This window comes from Podarcis vaucheri (assembly GCF_965113315.1).
Source record: "Podarcis vaucheri genome assembly, chromosome: 3".
Classification (NCBI taxonomy): Eukaryota; Metazoa; Chordata; class Lepidosauria; order Squamata; family Lacertidae; genus Podarcis; species Podarcis vaucheri.
Genome location: NC_138761.1, coordinates 91,521,108 through 91,539,440, shown reverse-complemented (window position 1 = coordinate 91,539,440; position 18,333 = coordinate 91,521,108). Strand labels below are relative to the sequence as shown.

General features: G+C 41.3%; 1 protein-coding gene across 11 annotated transcripts in view; it reads right to left on the bottom strand.

The window, feature by feature from the left end:
- KHDRBS2 (KH RNA binding domain containing, signal transduction associated 2) overlaps positions 1–18,333 on the bottom strand; it is a 431,403-nt gene that overhangs the window by 107,668 nt on the left and 305,402 nt on the right. For all 11 annotated transcript variants that reach the window (XM_082218359.1, XM_082218362.1, XM_082218361.1 and 8 more), the window contains one exon: positions 15,901–16,099. In XM_082218359.1, coding sequence (XP_082074485.1) covers positions 15,901–16,099 — 199 coding nt within the window. The remainder of the gene's footprint in view (positions 1–15,900; positions 16,100–18,333) is intronic.

Sequence of the window (18,333 nt, the reverse complement as noted above, 5' to 3'; positions counted from 1 at the left end):
AGCCGCCGAGGAAAAATCTGTACCCGCTGCCTTGTGGGACATCTTTGGGAAGCTAAATAAACATTACACAAATCGGGAGGGGGGGGATGACACCTTGCATGCCTCCTTCCAGCAACTCCTGCAGCCAAGGTGGTGCCAAACGTATTGCTCTGCTTTCCTTTGACTGAGAGAGAAGCCCAGGATCTCCATATGCATTGCCCTGGCTTGCGCCCCGGAGAGGTCACTTCCGTGCTGCTAATGCAGTGGTTTGACTCCACCCCTAGAGGTGCATTTCATTGTCTCTTTAGACGGAAAGGTGACAACAACACTATGGGTTATGGTGACTTTTCTTTTCTTTTTTTAAGCCAATAACGCACCATGTGAAAAGATTCCTACAGAATATATTTGACTCGATGAGCTGTCATAACACTTTGCCCAAATTTCCTGCATTCTGACTTGATCCAATTATTCATTCCTGAAATATAATTATATTACTATTTTGTATTATTGAATAATATTAGACACTAAGGCAGGTAGGTTTGGAAGAGGCTGTTAATATTTCACAAACCCACATCACCATTAGGAAGAGAGCTCATTAATCATTTAGCAAGACATCACCTTACATAGGGCCCCTGTCAGCCGAAATGGAACGCTGCTGTTTGAAAAATCACATTTTTTTATTATTATCCACCTGCTGCTATGCCCAATTTAGCACCGAGCTCTACCACGTGCTCACCTTGCAATTAAGAAGGCATGTGGGTTTTAAAATTAAAATAATCTCTTTGAAACCATCAGAACTGATCGGAGTTGGATGACAGAACAATCTAAATACCCCATGCCTTCAAAGAGTGGCTGGGTGGTGGCATCTGAATTGCCACCTCACAGGCTAATTGCCTTGGTAATATGCCAGCCCTGTGTGAGGCCAACATTTGACGCCCTCCCCCTAGCCCTGGTGGCACAGGCTTAAGCTAGGTTTGGGGAAGGAGGCGTGAGGTTCTGACAAGGTCCTAGAGACCTCCCACCTCTTCCCCAAAGACCAGTAAGTGCTTGCCTGGCTTTGGGAAGGAGGCAAGAGGACTGGTCCATCTAGCACAGTACTGTCTATGACTGGCAGTGCCTCACCAGGGTTTCAGACCCCCTACCCAGAGATGCTGGGGATCAAATCTGGGACCTTTTGCATGCACAGCGGATGCTCTCCCACTGCCAGAACGCACCCCACCTCTGTCATGGAATTCTACTCAATATTGATCCAGAGCAGATTCCAGCGTATAGTTAGCCGAGTAAAAACTTAAACACTTTGCAGGATTCCCCCAAAACAGACCAGAGGCTATTGTATTTCATCCAGCAGAGCTTTACTGCTACTGAAGGCAAATGAGCATAATGGTAACATTGAGGATTGGCACTGTCCATAAGAAATCCAGTTGCAGCAAACTTAACTTAAACTTACAATAACTTATAATAAGACTGAACCTTGACCCTAAGCATACTATGTACAGAACACCACACCAGAAGGAAGAGAGATAGAAAGAGAAAGTGAAACCCAGGCTCCTTTTGGCCTACTATTATAGTCAGCATGACAGACCCTGACAGAAAGAGATAACAGAACCAGTTTAAGCCAGCTGTACTCAGCTTCTCTAAAGGAATAACCCAAACAACATGAACCTTCTGCTGGTTTCTTTCACACAGAGAAGCTTCCAGAACCCTCTCGAATTAAGTAGAATAGGAAAGATCTCTACACATCAATACTTTCTGCACTAAGAAATGCAAACTGACACCCACAAGAGCTGAGTGGGTCGGCGCTCCACTGCCTGCCTGCCAACGCAACTCTTGGCAGGAAAATTTCCCCAGCATCTGCAGAGAGGAACTCTGGGCCGGGCCATGCTGAGGTCACCCCTTGCCTGCATCCTTCCGTCCAAGCCCACTCACCATGGGCCTGAGTTACTCTGCCATCTTTGCCAAGGCAGGGAGGGATTGCCATAGAAGCCGATGCCTGAATGGGAGCACCTGATTGCACCCTCTCAGAATGCTGCGTCTGGGGCAGTGCCCCCCATGGCCCCTTCCCCATGCTACACAACTGGCTCTACCACTGAGCTGAGGCCCTTCCCAAGTCAAACGAATCATATTGAACTATCCAAATGAGCATCCCAGTGGATATTTGAGCTGAACAAGTGAGAGCTCACTCACTCCTACCAGTCACTCATGAAAGGCATTGAGATATCACCCCTCACATGGGCAGTTCTACGGGTGCATAGGAAGATCACTGAATTTCTCTCTCTCTTACACACACACACACACACACACACACACACACACACAGACAGCCTCTAGCACTCTATGTACAGAAGATCCCTGTTGCTGAATTGCTGACACCATTTCCTCCCAACCATCCTAGGATATTAACAGCACCTATTTTTTTATTTATTCTTTTCACTGTATACCTGGTGAATAATGCGTAGCTTGAAAAGCTTTCTTGCTATATTACAGATGACTGGTTGGTCCAGCAGAAGGTTATCATCTCTAGGTTTCTTTTTCCACAAGACCAACTCGGTTGCTTTAAGTTACAGAGTTATGCTTTTGGCCCAGAAAGTCCTCCTTGCAGGAGAGAAAAAGGAATGTTTTCTTCAAATAAATACAAATCATTCCATGGCAATTCACACAGAGCTAAAAACTGAACAGTAAATATGGTTCGGCTAGTTCACAGCCTATTTCTGGTTGAAATGACGCCTGGTTTACATTTTCAGATATAACTGAAATTGGCACATGTTATGGATGCAGATCTCAAAGCCAGAACCCGTGAAATGGGGTGAAGCAGCTGTCTCAGGTGACAGAAGCCCCCCAGAGAAGCACACCCATGGGTGCTCCACCGCCTCCAATGCTGTCAGAGAAGTGGTGCAGGCATCAGTGCAGATATCTGGCAAGATCTCACAAGCTCTTGCCATAAATCAGTTCTCATGCTGGTGGCAGAGAACTGGGAAGTGCCGTGAAATGGGACACGGCAACCCTTCTCAAAGCTCCATACTAACAGAATTCTGGAAGGCTATGTTAGGGTTAAGAGCAAAGAGGTAGTCAATCTATTAGACAACTGGGATATATCAAGAGTTCCAGTCAGCCAGTCACACCCTTCTGTTTTCCCTTCCCTCTTTAGTTTTTCTCAACTCTCACCCCACAACAGCCAATCAATATTCCATGCTCACTGGGCATGCTCAGTCCCCATTAAGGTAGTTCTTTCCCCATAAATATTTTTATACCTATGTAAACCTTGGGGTTCCCCAGAGCTTGCTGAAAATTTGTCTCCCTCTTGTTGAATGGGTTGTGCCCTTTTGGCTAAGTAAGGATCTACGCTTAAGAGAATGAGTTTGCTATATTAGCATGATCAATTGAAACTGATTCAGGTCCCACCTGTCCTGCACATTAAAAGTAGTATAATACCACTTTAAACTCTGGAAACTGTAACTCTGTGAGGGTAATAGGTGTCTCCTCAAAATGCTCAGGAGTCCTAAGAAGCTACAGTTCCCAGGAATCCTGGGGGAGTCCATGACTCTAGTATGATACTGTTTTAAATGTATAAGGCAGATGGTGCCTTACAGAGCAATTCTATATTGCAGGCGGGAAGATCCAATGGTGGACCTACTGACATTGCTTAATTTTTTTCCCACTTTTTTTCTTCCATTTTTAAAAACCCCTTCAACTGACTTCAGCAGTAGAGAGTGACAGCAACAGATTTTATTCTGTGGTCACAAACATAGTTGTAGGAAAATTACTAAGCTAGCTCTAAATGTAGTTTTGGATGCTTTTCAGCAGAACAAGAGGCCTAAGAATCTTATGGGTTCTTGACTACCTCTGACAAACTGCCATACCTCATTTCAGCCCCTACTTCCAGCAGGAAATCTTTCTATGGGCTCCACATGGGGTGATTTGGGCAGTGTAAGTACAATCCTATAGGCAGACTGCTCTTTTCACAGGCAAAGTAACCATAAAGACCCCTCCTTCAGCTCCTTAGCTGGCAAAACCTTCCTGGGTTTATCTATTGTGTTTTAACTGGATAGCCTCTGAATTTGGTCCATCTTAGTTAACTAATTGATTAATTGATTGATTAATAAATAATAAAACAACAGTATCCTCGTCATCATACTTTTAAGATTACAAAATCCTTTAAGGCAGCCTGCAAGTAAAAATCAAAAAACTTTTAAACAAAATTACAGGGATGCAATATCAAGACATGGCAACTCAACCAGAAACTTCTCTGCCAGGCAGCTGGTGTCAGCTGGCTTGGGCTTGGAAGGAGGAGAATGTAATGTATGCAGTTTGTGGTTCCTTATTGAGATAGGAAGTGTGCTTAGGAAGCTTATGCAATTAATGGCTTTTTAATAGTTAGCTTTAATGAAGAACTTAGTTGGGCTGCAGAAAAGAAGCCTTGGGTTGGGGGAGGGGCTCTTCCTATTGTGCAGTATTTTAGGATTTATAAAAAGCATCTCTGCTAAAAGGGATAGGCAATATGAATATTTAAGGGCCAAGCGAAGGCCAAATATTCCCCTGGCTGTTACCCTTCACTTAGATTACTATATATCTGTATGAATATTTATTAGGCTGCGGTTGTATTAGCATCAAACATTGCAACATTGCACTTTAGGCTGCGTCAGCGCTTCTTTTCAACTCCATCTGGCAATGAATAGCAACCCTTTAAAGTTGGAACGTATCATTGAATATTTCAGTCAAGAGAGGCGCCCTCTTCGCAAAATTACATTGTTTCTCTTTTACAAAAAATCCTTAGAGACTCAGTATCAGACCAAGAGCCTGACCTAACAAAAACACCAAAATGATAAAAACGTACGCTTTGTGGTGCATTACGTGCTAAACAGCTTCAAATGTGGAAACTATGGGCATCACTATAGTCTCCTGCCTCAGAAATGTTGCTCTTCTATTGCTGTTTAGAACCTGTACTGAATGATCCAAAAGTACAAAGTGGTACATATCGGACTCCCGTCATCGTCCCCCATAAAATATTTGAGGACACCCCCAAGTTCATCGGTATTACCATTCAAATAGTGTGGGTGCACCCTGTCATGTGACCAATTATGGGGGACAGGACTTACCTGGGCCCCCTCAATATTTTATTCAAGTTGGCACCCCTGGTGGTGCTGAACTGTACCACTGGGGTCATACTAAGGAGGAGACTATGGGCCTATCCATATCTTGGCTTAATGTGGACTGTGAAGCCCCTTTGGGTCTCCTTTAATTCCCTTTGATGAGGCATTCTCCTCCAATGCTGCTATCTCACACTTTCTCCTTCCTAAATCCGGAGACTTCCTGTGCAATCAATGTAGCATCAGTGTATGCAATCGATATAGCTCTCCTGCTTGGATTTTCAAAGAATATTACTACTAGTAGTAGAAATACTTCTGTTCCAGTCTTCAGTATAGAAGTAGGAGAAAGTGACGCCAGAGCAGCGGAGGAAGAAACTAAAAAGGAATGGTTTCTTGTTTGGTTCTTGCTGCTGTCTTTCATGGGGCAAGCTAGGAATGGGGAACATTTTTCAGCTTGCAGGTCGCATTCCCTTATGAGCAGTTTTCTGGGAACCGCATGCTAGTGATGGGTAAGGCCAAAGACAAAATTGGGCAAAGCAGAAGGCTGGTTTCTTCACATTCAACACAACTCTATCCTCCCATCTAGGCAACTAAGGAGCATTTATCAGAGTTCAAGGACATCTGGTAAAATGGATGCATGGCCGGTGAGGGATGTAGCAAGGGAAGGGATGTGGTCTAGAGAGAATTATGGGGGTCAGCAAAAGAGGTCTAGAGGGCTGGATTTGACCCCCAGGGCCTGAGATTTCCTATCCCTGGGATACATCATCACCAAGACTGTGCAACAGTTAGGTGCACACACACTTAGCTCTAGAAGGAAACTAGAATTGTAGTGAGCAGAAATACTGCTGGAAGGGGAAAGGAGGGGGGAATTAATCTACCCCTTCCAAACAGTTGACTACTGGGATTCCAGTTTCTTTTAAAAGAATACATATGTGCAGTCTCAGCAGCTGGATATATTCTGGTACAGATTTCAGCAGCCAGGCTGCTTACCAGGGCAGGACAGTCTGAACATGTAACATTGATTCTGGTAATGCAGGACGGGTTACTTAGTAGTTTCTGAGCGCAATTCAAAGTGCTGGTTTTGATATATATAACCTTATGCATCTCAAGACCCCTCCCCACATGAAGCAACCCATGCCCTGCATTCTTCATCCGAGGGAGGTGTAGAGGATGGTGAAACAAGAAGGGGCTTCTCAGTGGTGGCTCGCCATTTATGGAATGCTCTCCCCAGGAAGGAATGCCTAGTACCATCACAATCTGTTTTCATGTGCCAGGCAAAAACATTCTTATTCAACCAGGTCTTTGGATCTAATTTTCTGCTTATTTTATTAGCAAGGTTGGGGGAGTTGGATATATGTATCTGGTGTATTTCAAGTTGTTTATATTTTGTTTGTAATACTTATTTCCAATGTTCCATTTTGTAAGTCACTTCAAGCTTCTTTTTCTTTAAAGTAACTAATAAATATAAACAACAACACAACAACAACAAAATATTTGTCTGTGAAGTTACGCATATGCACACGGAAACCTACTTTTGGGCACGTAAGTCCCCATAACTGGATTGGTGTGGCCATGATTTCCTTTTTGCACCTTCTTCGAAATAAATAAAGGTCAAGCCACGATGCCAATGCCCAGCAAAATCCTCACCACAGTTGATGGCATCTATGCAAGCACATACATGGTATGACATTTCAATTGACTTTGCACACAACACCCTCCTGTGGATTAAGTCATTATTCTTTCAGAATGCTTGAGGCTGTCAACTCCACTAAATAGAAAACCATCTTTTAATTTTCAAGTGCAAACTCCCTTTTGTGATTCCTAAAAAAACTGCTGTCAATTTGGCACAATTATTTTAAAGAAATTTGCCAAAGGAAAGAGTGGTGCTTTTGTTGTGGTGATTGTTTTAAAAGGCATTAAGAGGAGCAAGCACAAATTCTACCTCCCTCTTTCATTCTCTATGTTATATTATTATTCATAATATTCTGCCAAAACCCCTAATATAGTCTTCATAATAATATATAATCAATCTACTGTTTATTGTCATTAGAGTAAAAAATTGCAATCTGAGTTTTCAAGACACAGCAAATATTAGTGAAACATCATTTAGCCTTTTATCTAACTGCCTTAGGCGTAAAAAACAATCCATCACTTTAAATCAATATGCTATTCAGTCTGGCAAGTTCCACTGTCTGTAATGTCAGGTTGTTCCCATCGTCTTTGTTCTATGTGTGTTTTTCAACACTTTATTCACTGTGCATAGTGGCAATCAGTGCAATATCGAAAGAATTATGAATAAAAATACATTTTCAAACTACAGAGATAGGCATATTATGTTTGACAAATAAATTGTTAGGTATATACACTTGCTTTCAGTACTTTTCAACGCAATTAAATATGCTCACCTAGAAATATCTAATTATATTGGATCTTCCTCCCACTTAAATCAATAGAATATGTTCAATCATGGAATGATTAAGCATCTAACTCTTAGCTTAGAGAGCTAGCACTAACTTCCAAAACCCAGTGGAAAGGAGAGTCAACCTATAATAATCCACCACATGGGGAAGCTCAACAGCATCCAAAGTCTTGTGCAAGGCTGGTCATAGGTCAAGTTCTGATAACCCACTTGGAAGTAGTCCTGTGCAGAAAGCTCGTTTTTAATATTCACCATGCTTATGCAAATAGTTGCCAGTAAATGACACCTATCAGGTGTTCTTTCTCAGTGAATTTATATCTCAGCTAGAGATGTCCTAACCAAGGGATAGCACTGGATGGCATATGAGCCCCCCCCACTCTATGAACTTTCACATTCCTGTTTTGTGACGTGTCACTCCTGACACAGATTGCTTACCCCTGGCCCCACCTCTGATCTTACCTTAGTTTTGCAGTTGCTGCCGCAGCCAGAAATTTCATAGGCACTATTCTATATAGGAAACCATTCATATGAAGAAACCGAGGATGGATTTATCCATTTCAATCACACAAACACCTCCCAAAAAGAGATTTGATCACAAAATAGTACAGTATTGATGAAAATTGTACCTCTGCCTTAGACATGGGCTTTCCAAGTACTGTAAGTGCCACCATTTCCGCAGTTGTATTGTCCACTAATTTCTTTCTCAAGTGAATGCACTTTTGCCACTATTTTATCTGCATCTCGAATCATCTCAGCCCCAGCTCACACATCCCAAGTGCCTTCACTCACCTACTCATATTTCATACTGCCTTGGGCACAACCGACTACTTGCCTATTTCCTCCCTCATTATCTGTGTAGGAATGCATTTAGACACTAGGAAAGGTTCTATTGTTTATTTATTATCCTTCCTTGCTCATATGGGTGAGCTCAGCAGAGTACCATCCTTTGCAGCTTTAAACGTGGAAGCTAAGATAAGGTTGATCTAACCTTCTAGAAACAATGAACCAGGATGCATTAAGGACAACTGGATTTTCTCTGGTATTACCCCTTTTCTCCCCCTTAAATATAACAATACACAGACATTGTTTGGTAAAGAAGTAAAAGTAGTATTTACATGCATAATCTAGGCCTTGAAGCAGCAGTTACAGTAGCAAAATGTAGGCGGGTTTATGACTACTGTCTAAGTTACAATGGGATGCGGGTGGCGCTGTGGGTTAAACCACAGAGCCTAGGACCTGCCGATGAAAAGGTCAGCGATTCGAATCCCCGTGAGCTCCTGTTGCTCGGTCCCTGCTCCTGCCAACCTAGCAGTTCGAAAGCACTTCAAAGTGCAAGTAGATAAATAGGTACCGCTCCAGCGGAAAGGTAAACGGTGCTTCCGTGCGCTGCTCTGGCTTGCCAGAAGCGACTTAGTCATGCTGTCCACATGACCCAAAAGCTGTACGCCGGCTCCCTCGGCCAGTAAAGCAAGATGAGCGCCGCAACCCCAGAGTCAGCCTTGACTGGACCTAATGGTCAGGGGTCCCTTTACCTAAGTTACAAAGGTATAAAATTTAAGTTCAAAATGGTGTCTGAGCTGCAGAGCTCAGGCATGCACATGTGGTCAGCTTGGAAGCATGATAAAGAAAGAGAGAGATGCCTAGGAAGGAAGGCCATATTCAGTGTTACAGCTTCCTGCCAAGGCAGACAAAGGAAGTGATCTCACACAGTTATCACTAGCAAATTTTACAGGAAAGCTCTGTGAGACTCATATAGAGTTAGCTTGGCTGCAGTCATTCATGGTAAACTCACAACTGGAATATGCTCTATCTGGGGTGCAAATGAGCTCAATTTTCTCGGCATATTTGCATGTGCAGTGAAGATGATCACCTCAGAAGCTGTGGAATGGAAGAAAACTTTGGTCAAGAGGCACCAGCTTACGATGAAAATAGGCCTGAATACCTGTCTTAAGGGCAGAAATGTTTTTCTGTCTGGAGTGTGGGGCAAGCAGAAATGCTGTCACGGTTTTAGTCAAGCTAAGAAAAGGCACCAGTGTGAAGATGGTGCAATATTTGCTACTCTGTGTGATTAGCAGTACTGGGTGACCTTTGTGAGTTTCCCTGTACCCTAATTAAGCTTTGAGGGAAATGTTTCAGCAGGTGTTTGTCTTGTAATCTCTTGTTTACCAACACAGAAACCAATTTTAGTTGCTAGCAATGGGGGAACTGAAAAAGAACCAGTGTGCAAGAAAAGGTTCCTGGAGTGTTGAGAAACAAAGATAATGTGTACAACAGAGGCAAATGTAGGAAGTTTACAACCCATAAGTGGTGATCCTTCTTTTTCAAATAGATGAGTTGTTTTCTTGCTTCTCCAAAATGGTGCCAAAATCACCCATAAGAAACAGTACTGGATACTTTTATCTTATAAAGTGTCCTTTTCTCCCTTTAACACACCACTTGTAGTATATGTTATAGGACCAATTTCAACGTTAAAGAAAAGCATTCCCTACTGCTGTGAAGCCACTGTAACATATTCATAAACACAACGGTTCTGTGCAGAAAGACTAAAATGTGACAAAATGTCTCCTCTTGTAATGCTTGTCATTGTCCATGAATCCACTGGATAAGTGCAGTTGTTCCAACTTGCCTAAAACCCATTGAAAAATGTAAATGGCCAACGGAGCTTAAATAGTTGAATGTGACATTAGCTTTCATTTTCAATCATTTGTATTGCAGCTTGAAAAACAGCACAGAGAAGAAACTACATGGCATTAAAAACAGTATGCTTCATTTTGCATTCCAGTTTGCTTTGTCTTATATATATATATATATCTAAAAGAGCTGTCTTAAATTATGATCTGCCATACTACTCGTACATTAGATGTTGTCATGGGACACAGACTCAGAGCTATTTGTGGCTCTCCTTAGGTTTTACAGGGGGAGGGGAGAAAGACCATTTACAATTATATCATTTGAGTGCAGGAGGATTTTATTTCACCAGGAGGCAGTTGTGTGCTTCAGCCTTTGTGCATCTGGATCAAGAAGCACAGAACATTCATGTATACCTAAGGGTGGGTAACCTACAGGTTATAGTGGGGGTGGGGAAGCTTCTGATGTTGTGTGTAGTGGAAAAAGCTATACCCTTTTTATTAACTTTACTGCGGTAAAGGACATCCCCATAAGTGATGGGTGCTGCACCTATCACAGGTTTCACATAGCCTTTTATACTCTTTTACATGTTGTTGTTGTTGTTTAGTCGTGTCTGACTCTTTGTGACCCCATGGACCAGAGCACACCAGGCACTCCTGTCTTCCACTGCTTCCCGCAGTTTGGTCAAACTCATGCTGGTAGCTTCGAGAACACTATCCAACCATCTCATCCTCTGTCGTCCCCTTCTCCTTGTGCCCTCCATCCTTCCCAACATCAGGGTCTTTTCCAGGGAGTCTTCTCTTCTCACGAGGTGGCCAAAGTATTAGAGTCTCAGCTTCAGGATCTGTCCTTCCAGTGAACACTCAGGGCTAATTTCCTTAAGAATGGATAGGTTTGATCTTCACTAGTTTACTGCAGTTACTAGTTAATAAAGGATATTGTCTTGCTGGAATCCTTGGTTTTGTTTTTTTATTGAATTCCCCACGTGGAACGAACCTGAGGAGTCATTTTAGCTACTCCCTTGACAATAGGAAGATATGTAAACATACTGCATGGCAGTCAGGATGAATGCAGGAAGAATATTCTGTGTTTATATCAGCATCCCATAAACAAATCAGAACAAATGCCCAGTAAAACTGGACATAGTCCAACCACCAGGTAAACTTCGTTGAAGCATATCAGGATGAATTCTCAATAAACAGGCCAACTCATTCAAATCTTGTTGAGAGCAAGCAAGGAGTTAAGACTATCTTCTACTGGATCAGTGACAGAGGGTACATTTGGACGTGAGGATTATTGGGTTAGTTTTCCTGATTATAATCCTGTATTCTAACATTTCTTTTACACTGCATTATTACCCGTTGGATTCTAGATCTGTGGCTTTCTGATGGATATACTGTCATGTTGTGCTGAATTTGAAAATCCAGGAAAGAATGGTATAACAGAATAATGCTCCAGATTTCATCGTGTGACATTACTCTTGTCCTTTTCTGGGTTAACAGGGCTGCAAATGGATTCCCCCCCCCCCAAGCAAATAACACAGAAATGCTAGACAAGTAGCTTTTCCACTAGTAGTTTTCCAGAAGTGGCATTTATGCCATGTGAAGGATCATATAAAACATGGAAATGATCAGGCAAGGAAACACTGGGCAAATGGATTAAAGTGTTTTCTGAATACAGCCAAAGCCTCCACCCCCCCACTCCCCAATATGCACATTTTAAACGTTTTGCCATTCTGATGGGACCTTTTCTAGCAACAGGCAGCCCCTTATTTACTTCGGTTCTATTACAAATCATTATGAGATCTTAAATGAGAATAGCCATCATTAGTGTTAACGAGAATGTTCCAGAGCATTGGACATTTGATTTGTCAATTTACTGCAGGGATTGGGAACATGTGGCTCTTTGGATACTGCAGGTCGACAACTGCCATCATACCTGAAACTCCTGGGCATGCTGCTTGGGACTGATGGGAGCAGAGGCTCACAGGTTCCCCAGTCCTGATTTTCAGGGGCTCAAACCACAGTCAATAGTTCTTTTTTTCCAGTGAAAATAACTCCTACAGCCTTTCACAGACATAAAGTGACATATATGCTGCTGACACGTTAAACTGTTTTTATTATAAGCACAAATTCACATAAAATTACGGTGCCCTTCAGATATATCATGCAGCAATTTAGACTCTAAACTAGATGCCTTTTACATGTTTCACAAAAATACAGTGCTCATTTTTGTCTCAGGGAGGTTTGGGGACTTCTCTGTGATTTTAGGAAGTATGTAGTCAATGGGTGGGTATTCCATCAATGCTAATTGCCTCAGTGTGAGGAAAAGTGAAAATCAACCATCCTGCCGAGTAAACCCAGGATTGTATTCCCACCCACCCACCCAACAGATGTGTTGATGCAATATAGAACAAGAAACTCATCAAAGAGCTCATTTATGTTCCCCCATACCTTAACAGCATACATTAATAAATAAGGTCTCTCAAATTAAATGTGGTTCTCTGTGGTTCATGGTCATGTGCTCAAGTCACTCTTGATTAAAATGTGGGTTTAAAAAGATGCAATTAAGATGCGGCTCACCGCTATCCTCACTCTGAATACTTTTCGTCTAATATCCGTGTACAATGTTATTTCAATTTACCAAATACATGTATTGGTATTTTCAATTCACCAAATACATTATTCACCTTTCTCATTAGTTATAACTGCGACTTATTGGCATTTCCCAGCCCATATAGTCATCTGTTTCATCAGATGTTGGAACGCCCCAGTAACAATAAATGAGGCAGTCAAGAGCCCACACTGGCAGCAGCACTGATGATCCAAATGGCCCCCACCAAGGATATTTTCTATCTTCTTTTTTGAATTAAAATTTTGTAATTATTTTTATTTAGACCATGGAATGCTTTGTAATTACAGACCACACAGCCTTTTCCTCTTGGTTGTTTTTATTATGGACTTAATAGATTGCATAGCTATATCCTATACTTCTTTCTTGGCAATTGTGATTTTTTTAAAAAAAACAACAACAACCTTATTTTAATTTTTTTCTGGAAAATGCTTTTTTGTTGCTAAAATTCAATTAAAATATGGGGGGGGGGGATTACACAGCCGTTTTAGCACCTTGAGATCTCCAGTAGAATTTCTTAATGAAAATTACCTGGGGGAAATATGAGCATGCTGGAGTTTTCCTGTAAATGTACGGCTTATGTCACCATTTGGATCATGGCTCTTCTACCCACAAAGCAGCAACAACATCTGTATCTGAGAAACTATCAAGTGCTGTGGCAACAAATATGCTCTCAAAACCACAACTCAAGTGATATAAGTCAGGCCTCATGAATAGTTCAGTTAGAGGGGATTTCATTTTAAGAAGCTGCCAATATGCTTAAGGCACATATTGTGACCCATGAAGCTGACTACCAACCATACAGCTTTTAATAGACAAAACATGTGTTAATACATATTTGATACTTAAGCAGACATTTAATTCTGTAGCAGTTAAGAGGGCAGAAAACACCCTCACTCATGACTGCATTCTTAAGCACATTTATATAGCAGAAATACCCCACTGAGCACATTGATAACTAATTCAGAGTCAACACATATAGGATTGCATTGCCAAAATTTGTACTTTCTCAGCAGCATATTGACATTAGGATAGCTCATTCTAAATAGGAATACAATTTCGGACAACCAATTCCAAACACCAATGTTGTATTTTGATTACTGAAATATGTATTTTGGCTCCTGGACTGGTAGGAGAATGAAAAATGCCTTGTTAGATTATTAAAAGGTTTCACTATCCCAACACCCAGGATATTTGGTGACATTCAGCAAAGTCTTTTCTGCTGGCTTAGCATTACTCACTGGGGTGCAAAGTTAAATCTAAATTTACAGAGGCAATGAGGAATTACGTTCTCCACATGATAACCTACCAGCCAGAGCCTTGGCTAGGTGATCTTGCGCCCCTGGCAGAACTGTTGCGCCCGCTACCCACGGACAAATTAGCTCTTCTTTCCGCCTCTCCTCCAACCCCAACCCCCACACATTCAATTCTTCAAGCACTTCACCTTGTAATTAATTCTTTCAAAGAAAATCCAATATTTAATTTTTATGAACATATTTTAAAGCCGATTTTGCACCTCCCTTGCCTGTGCCCCTGGTGGGGGCCTTCCTCACCACCCCCTGGCTACAGCCCTGCTCCCAGCATTAGTACACTGTTGATGAGTTTATTACTGGGGAGCAAGGCCCATTAAAATCAACAGGGCATCCTGAGCTCTACAAAAAATAAGGGCACCATCCAGCCTAAGTTAAGCACATGAAGTCCTATTGATTTCTGTTGGAAAGCTAAGCATGTGCTTAATTATAACTCCAATGGAAATCAATTGAACTTTAAAGTGTTTCGCTATGGTTGGATTGTATAAAAATATAAGGGATAAGCAGCTATTATGTTGGCAGGCTTTAAAACACATTGGTACCTTCGGTTTAAAACAAGAAAACAAACTGCTTCTACCAAGGAACTTCATGAAAAGTCTGCCTGACTAGGCAAAACTGGTTCAAGAGCTCCACTATGTTAGATGGATCCGATTCATCATATTCCAGATACTCAGAAATACCTATTGTCCATTAGAATCCACTGTCCCTCATATTAGGCTACTATATCAAGCCCAAGGTGAAAAAAATCTCAATGATTTGCTTTTCAAAAGGCTGCAAGCCTCATCTAGTGGTACCTCGGGTTACAAATGCTTCGGGTTACAAACACCTTGGGTTACAAATTCCGCTAACCCGGAAGTAGTACCTTGGGTTGTGAACTTTGCCCCAGGATGAGAACAGAAATTGTGCTTTGGCGGCACAGGAGGCCCCATTAGCGAAAGCGGGCCTCAGGTTAAGAATGGACCTCTGGAACAAATTAAGTTTGTATCCCGAGGTACCACTGTACAGATTTTTCCTTCCTTCAAAAATTTATATGCTGCCTCTCAGTCTTGAAGATGTTCAGAGATTACTTAAAAGTTTCGTAACTATTTCCTTGACTCTTTTTAAACACTGCAACAACATAAAACAAAAATGTGAATTCTTGGGGGCGAAACTTTGAAAGATTGATCTATTTGAGAGGGTGCTGAGAAAACTGAGGAGTATTTATAATGTTAGACGAGCAATAGCAAAGGACTCATCCTCTCTAATTCTGGTTTTGGCAGAAATTATTTAAGACGACACCACATTTTATCTTATTTTTTTAAGGGTATGCTTTCCCCATCATGGGTTATCTATGCTGAAATTTTACAAGGTAGCACAGAAAAATAAAGACAAACGGAATAGTTTAACTGGGTGAACAATTAACAGCAGACACTGATAATTCCTATTCTTTCATATATCAATTCACCATAGTTAATTTGCTTAACGCAGAATGCGGTCTATAATACCAAGAATCACTCCAAGGGGATCAGAACAGACAAACCTCACGTGGTGTCTGTACACCGGGAAGTGGCATTGGCGTAGGACAAAAGAGTTCACAACAGAATATACCTGTTTAAAATGAAAGGATACACTTAGGGATGGCCCAGCGCCGCAATGATTGTCAAGATCATACTGTGCAAAAACTAGTATTGAAATCATACCACCAAATCCATCTTCATGGTACAAATGGTACACTTCACATGCTTGTTTGTGTATCTGATGTGCAATTAACTTGCAAATCAGTGATTGTGAAGACATCAAACATAGCCAACATTTTTAAAAATGTATTTCATTTTGTTCATTTGTTGTTATCAAGAAAACAGGTACTTACATATTCTTCATAGGGTTCATGTGCTGGCGGAGGGGGTGGCCTGTAACCTGGTACTGCTGGAACTCCTCTTGCTCGAGGGGTTGGGACCCCCCTGGCTACAGGGGGGACTGGGAGTACTCCACGCGTCGCAGGCGTTCCTCTTGGTACTTGAGCTCCTCGCCCAGGTGGTGGTGGAGGAGGAATTGCACTCCCACGACCCCTGAGAAGGAATAGAGAAATCTCATTAATGTGAAGACGAGCCCTTAATGCAAAGCTATAAAACAAGCATGGGGAACCTGTGGCCCTCCATATGTTGCTAGACTATGGCTTCCATCATGCTAGCAAGAGGTGATAAGAGTTGGAGTTTAACAACTCCACCCAGAGAGCCATAGGCTGACCACACCTGAAACGAAATCTATCACACATTTTTAGGGTAAGCGTTAATCAACTTATATACGATGCAACAGATTACAGAAACTGAATTTGACACCCCCCCCAAAGCACTCGTATCACCATTAAATTTTCAGCACTGCTCGCATACTTGGTATTTGTTCGCCCTAGGTAGAATGATAGTGCCAAATGAAAGGTTTCATGGAATAAAGGCAGTTCAGCTGGGCTATGTTTAGATAGATGGGGAGTGAACAAAGGAGCTGATGTTTGGAAGGAACATTGGTAGGTGACAGATATTAGCTGTTGGACAAGACCTTTCATCAACTATTTCCTCAAATAACCACCTACATAATCTCTATATTATTGTCTTTGCTCAGCTGTGGTTTGTATGCCAGTTGAATCCCTTTTCAGGATCAAGTAGATCAAAAGCAAAATCCAGATTGTCTAATGCCCTCCCCAAAGAGGTTCAGTCAGCTCCCTTTCTCTTGACTTTTTCAGCAGTCTTTTATTTCCATTTGGTTTTTGATCTGTGTTAACCTCCTGCTGGAGCAATGTATTTTTAATCTGACCCAGTTGCTTTATGCCCAACTCATGCTGTTGTTTTAACCATTTAATTGGCAAGTTACACTTGCTTTTATTTTGTTTTCTTTGTTTTCAATTTAGAAGACTCCCGAAAGTCATTTTGGGGGCCAGAAAATAGAGAAGAATTTTTCTAAAATAAATAAATTGCAGTGTATTGTGAGAAGAAAGTAAGGGAAGAATGCATCATAGAAAAGTAATTGTAGAATGACCAGTTCATTTCAGATTCAGGTAGGTAGCCGTGTTGGTCTGACGCAGTCAAAATATATTTTAAAAAATTGTCCAGTAGCACCTTAGAGACCAACTAAGTTTGTTCTTGGTATAAGCTTTCGTGTACATGTACACGTCTTCACATACAATGAAAGAGAAGTCACCAGACCCTTATATATAGTGGGAGGGTGGGGTGGGGTTTTTCTCAGGAGGGTACCTCCCTCCCACTATATATAAGGGTCTGGTGACTTCTGTTTCAGTGTATCTGAAGAAGTGTGCATGCACACGAAAGCTTATCCCAAGAACACACTTAGTTAGTTTCTAAGGTGCTACTGAACAATTTTTATTTTTTTTTTATATAATCCAGTTCATTTCAATATAGGAGAAGGATAAACTAATATATAGGGGGCATGTAGCACTCTGCTGTGAGCTTTCACTCATGTTAGTTACACCAAATTAGTAGAGGAGAATCAGGTTCAAATTTCCCACTCAACCACGAACCTCAGTGGATGATCCTTGGGCCAGTCACCAGCCCACCTCACAGGCTTCATGTGATGATAAAATTGGGACAAGGGGAAAAGAATCATATAAGCCAATCTGAGCTCCTCCCAGGGATGGTAGGACACTTGGACCCAGATGTCATAAACAGAACATTCCCTTTGTAAGCAATGCTTCAATAATGAAAGAACATTTCTAAAACTTTCGTCATGTCATTAATAGTGACATTTCACCTCTGTGAGCTTTGACATATTGGAAATATGGTCATAGCTGTCTGTATGTTCCTTCTGATTTCCCACATATTAAGATATCCTCAACCCAATGCTGTTTTATAAAATACAAGTCAATATTGTTTTGGTTCTCTTTACTTGCTAGTGTGGGTCAGTCTATCTGTTGGGTTTATTTTTAAAATTGTGCTTTCAATTTTGTGACTTTGCAGAAACAGCATGTAGAATACTGACAAGTGTAATAAGTATTCTTATTTGTAGAAACATATATATCTTTTTCAAATGCCTAGTCACTTCATTAAGTGATGAATATTCCACCTATATTAATTAACAATCTTAAATTGGAATTAAACTACAAGCAGGATACGATAGGTTAATAATAATAATGATAATAATAATAATAATGTAGCAAAATCTGATGCCTTTATAAATACAGAGATAAAGGCAAGTAGTCAAACTAGCCAAGGAAGGGTTTGTTTTGTAGGAACTCGATTTTAAACCACAGTGGGACTGAAGAATACAATTTAAGGAGACTAGATTCAAAAAACCT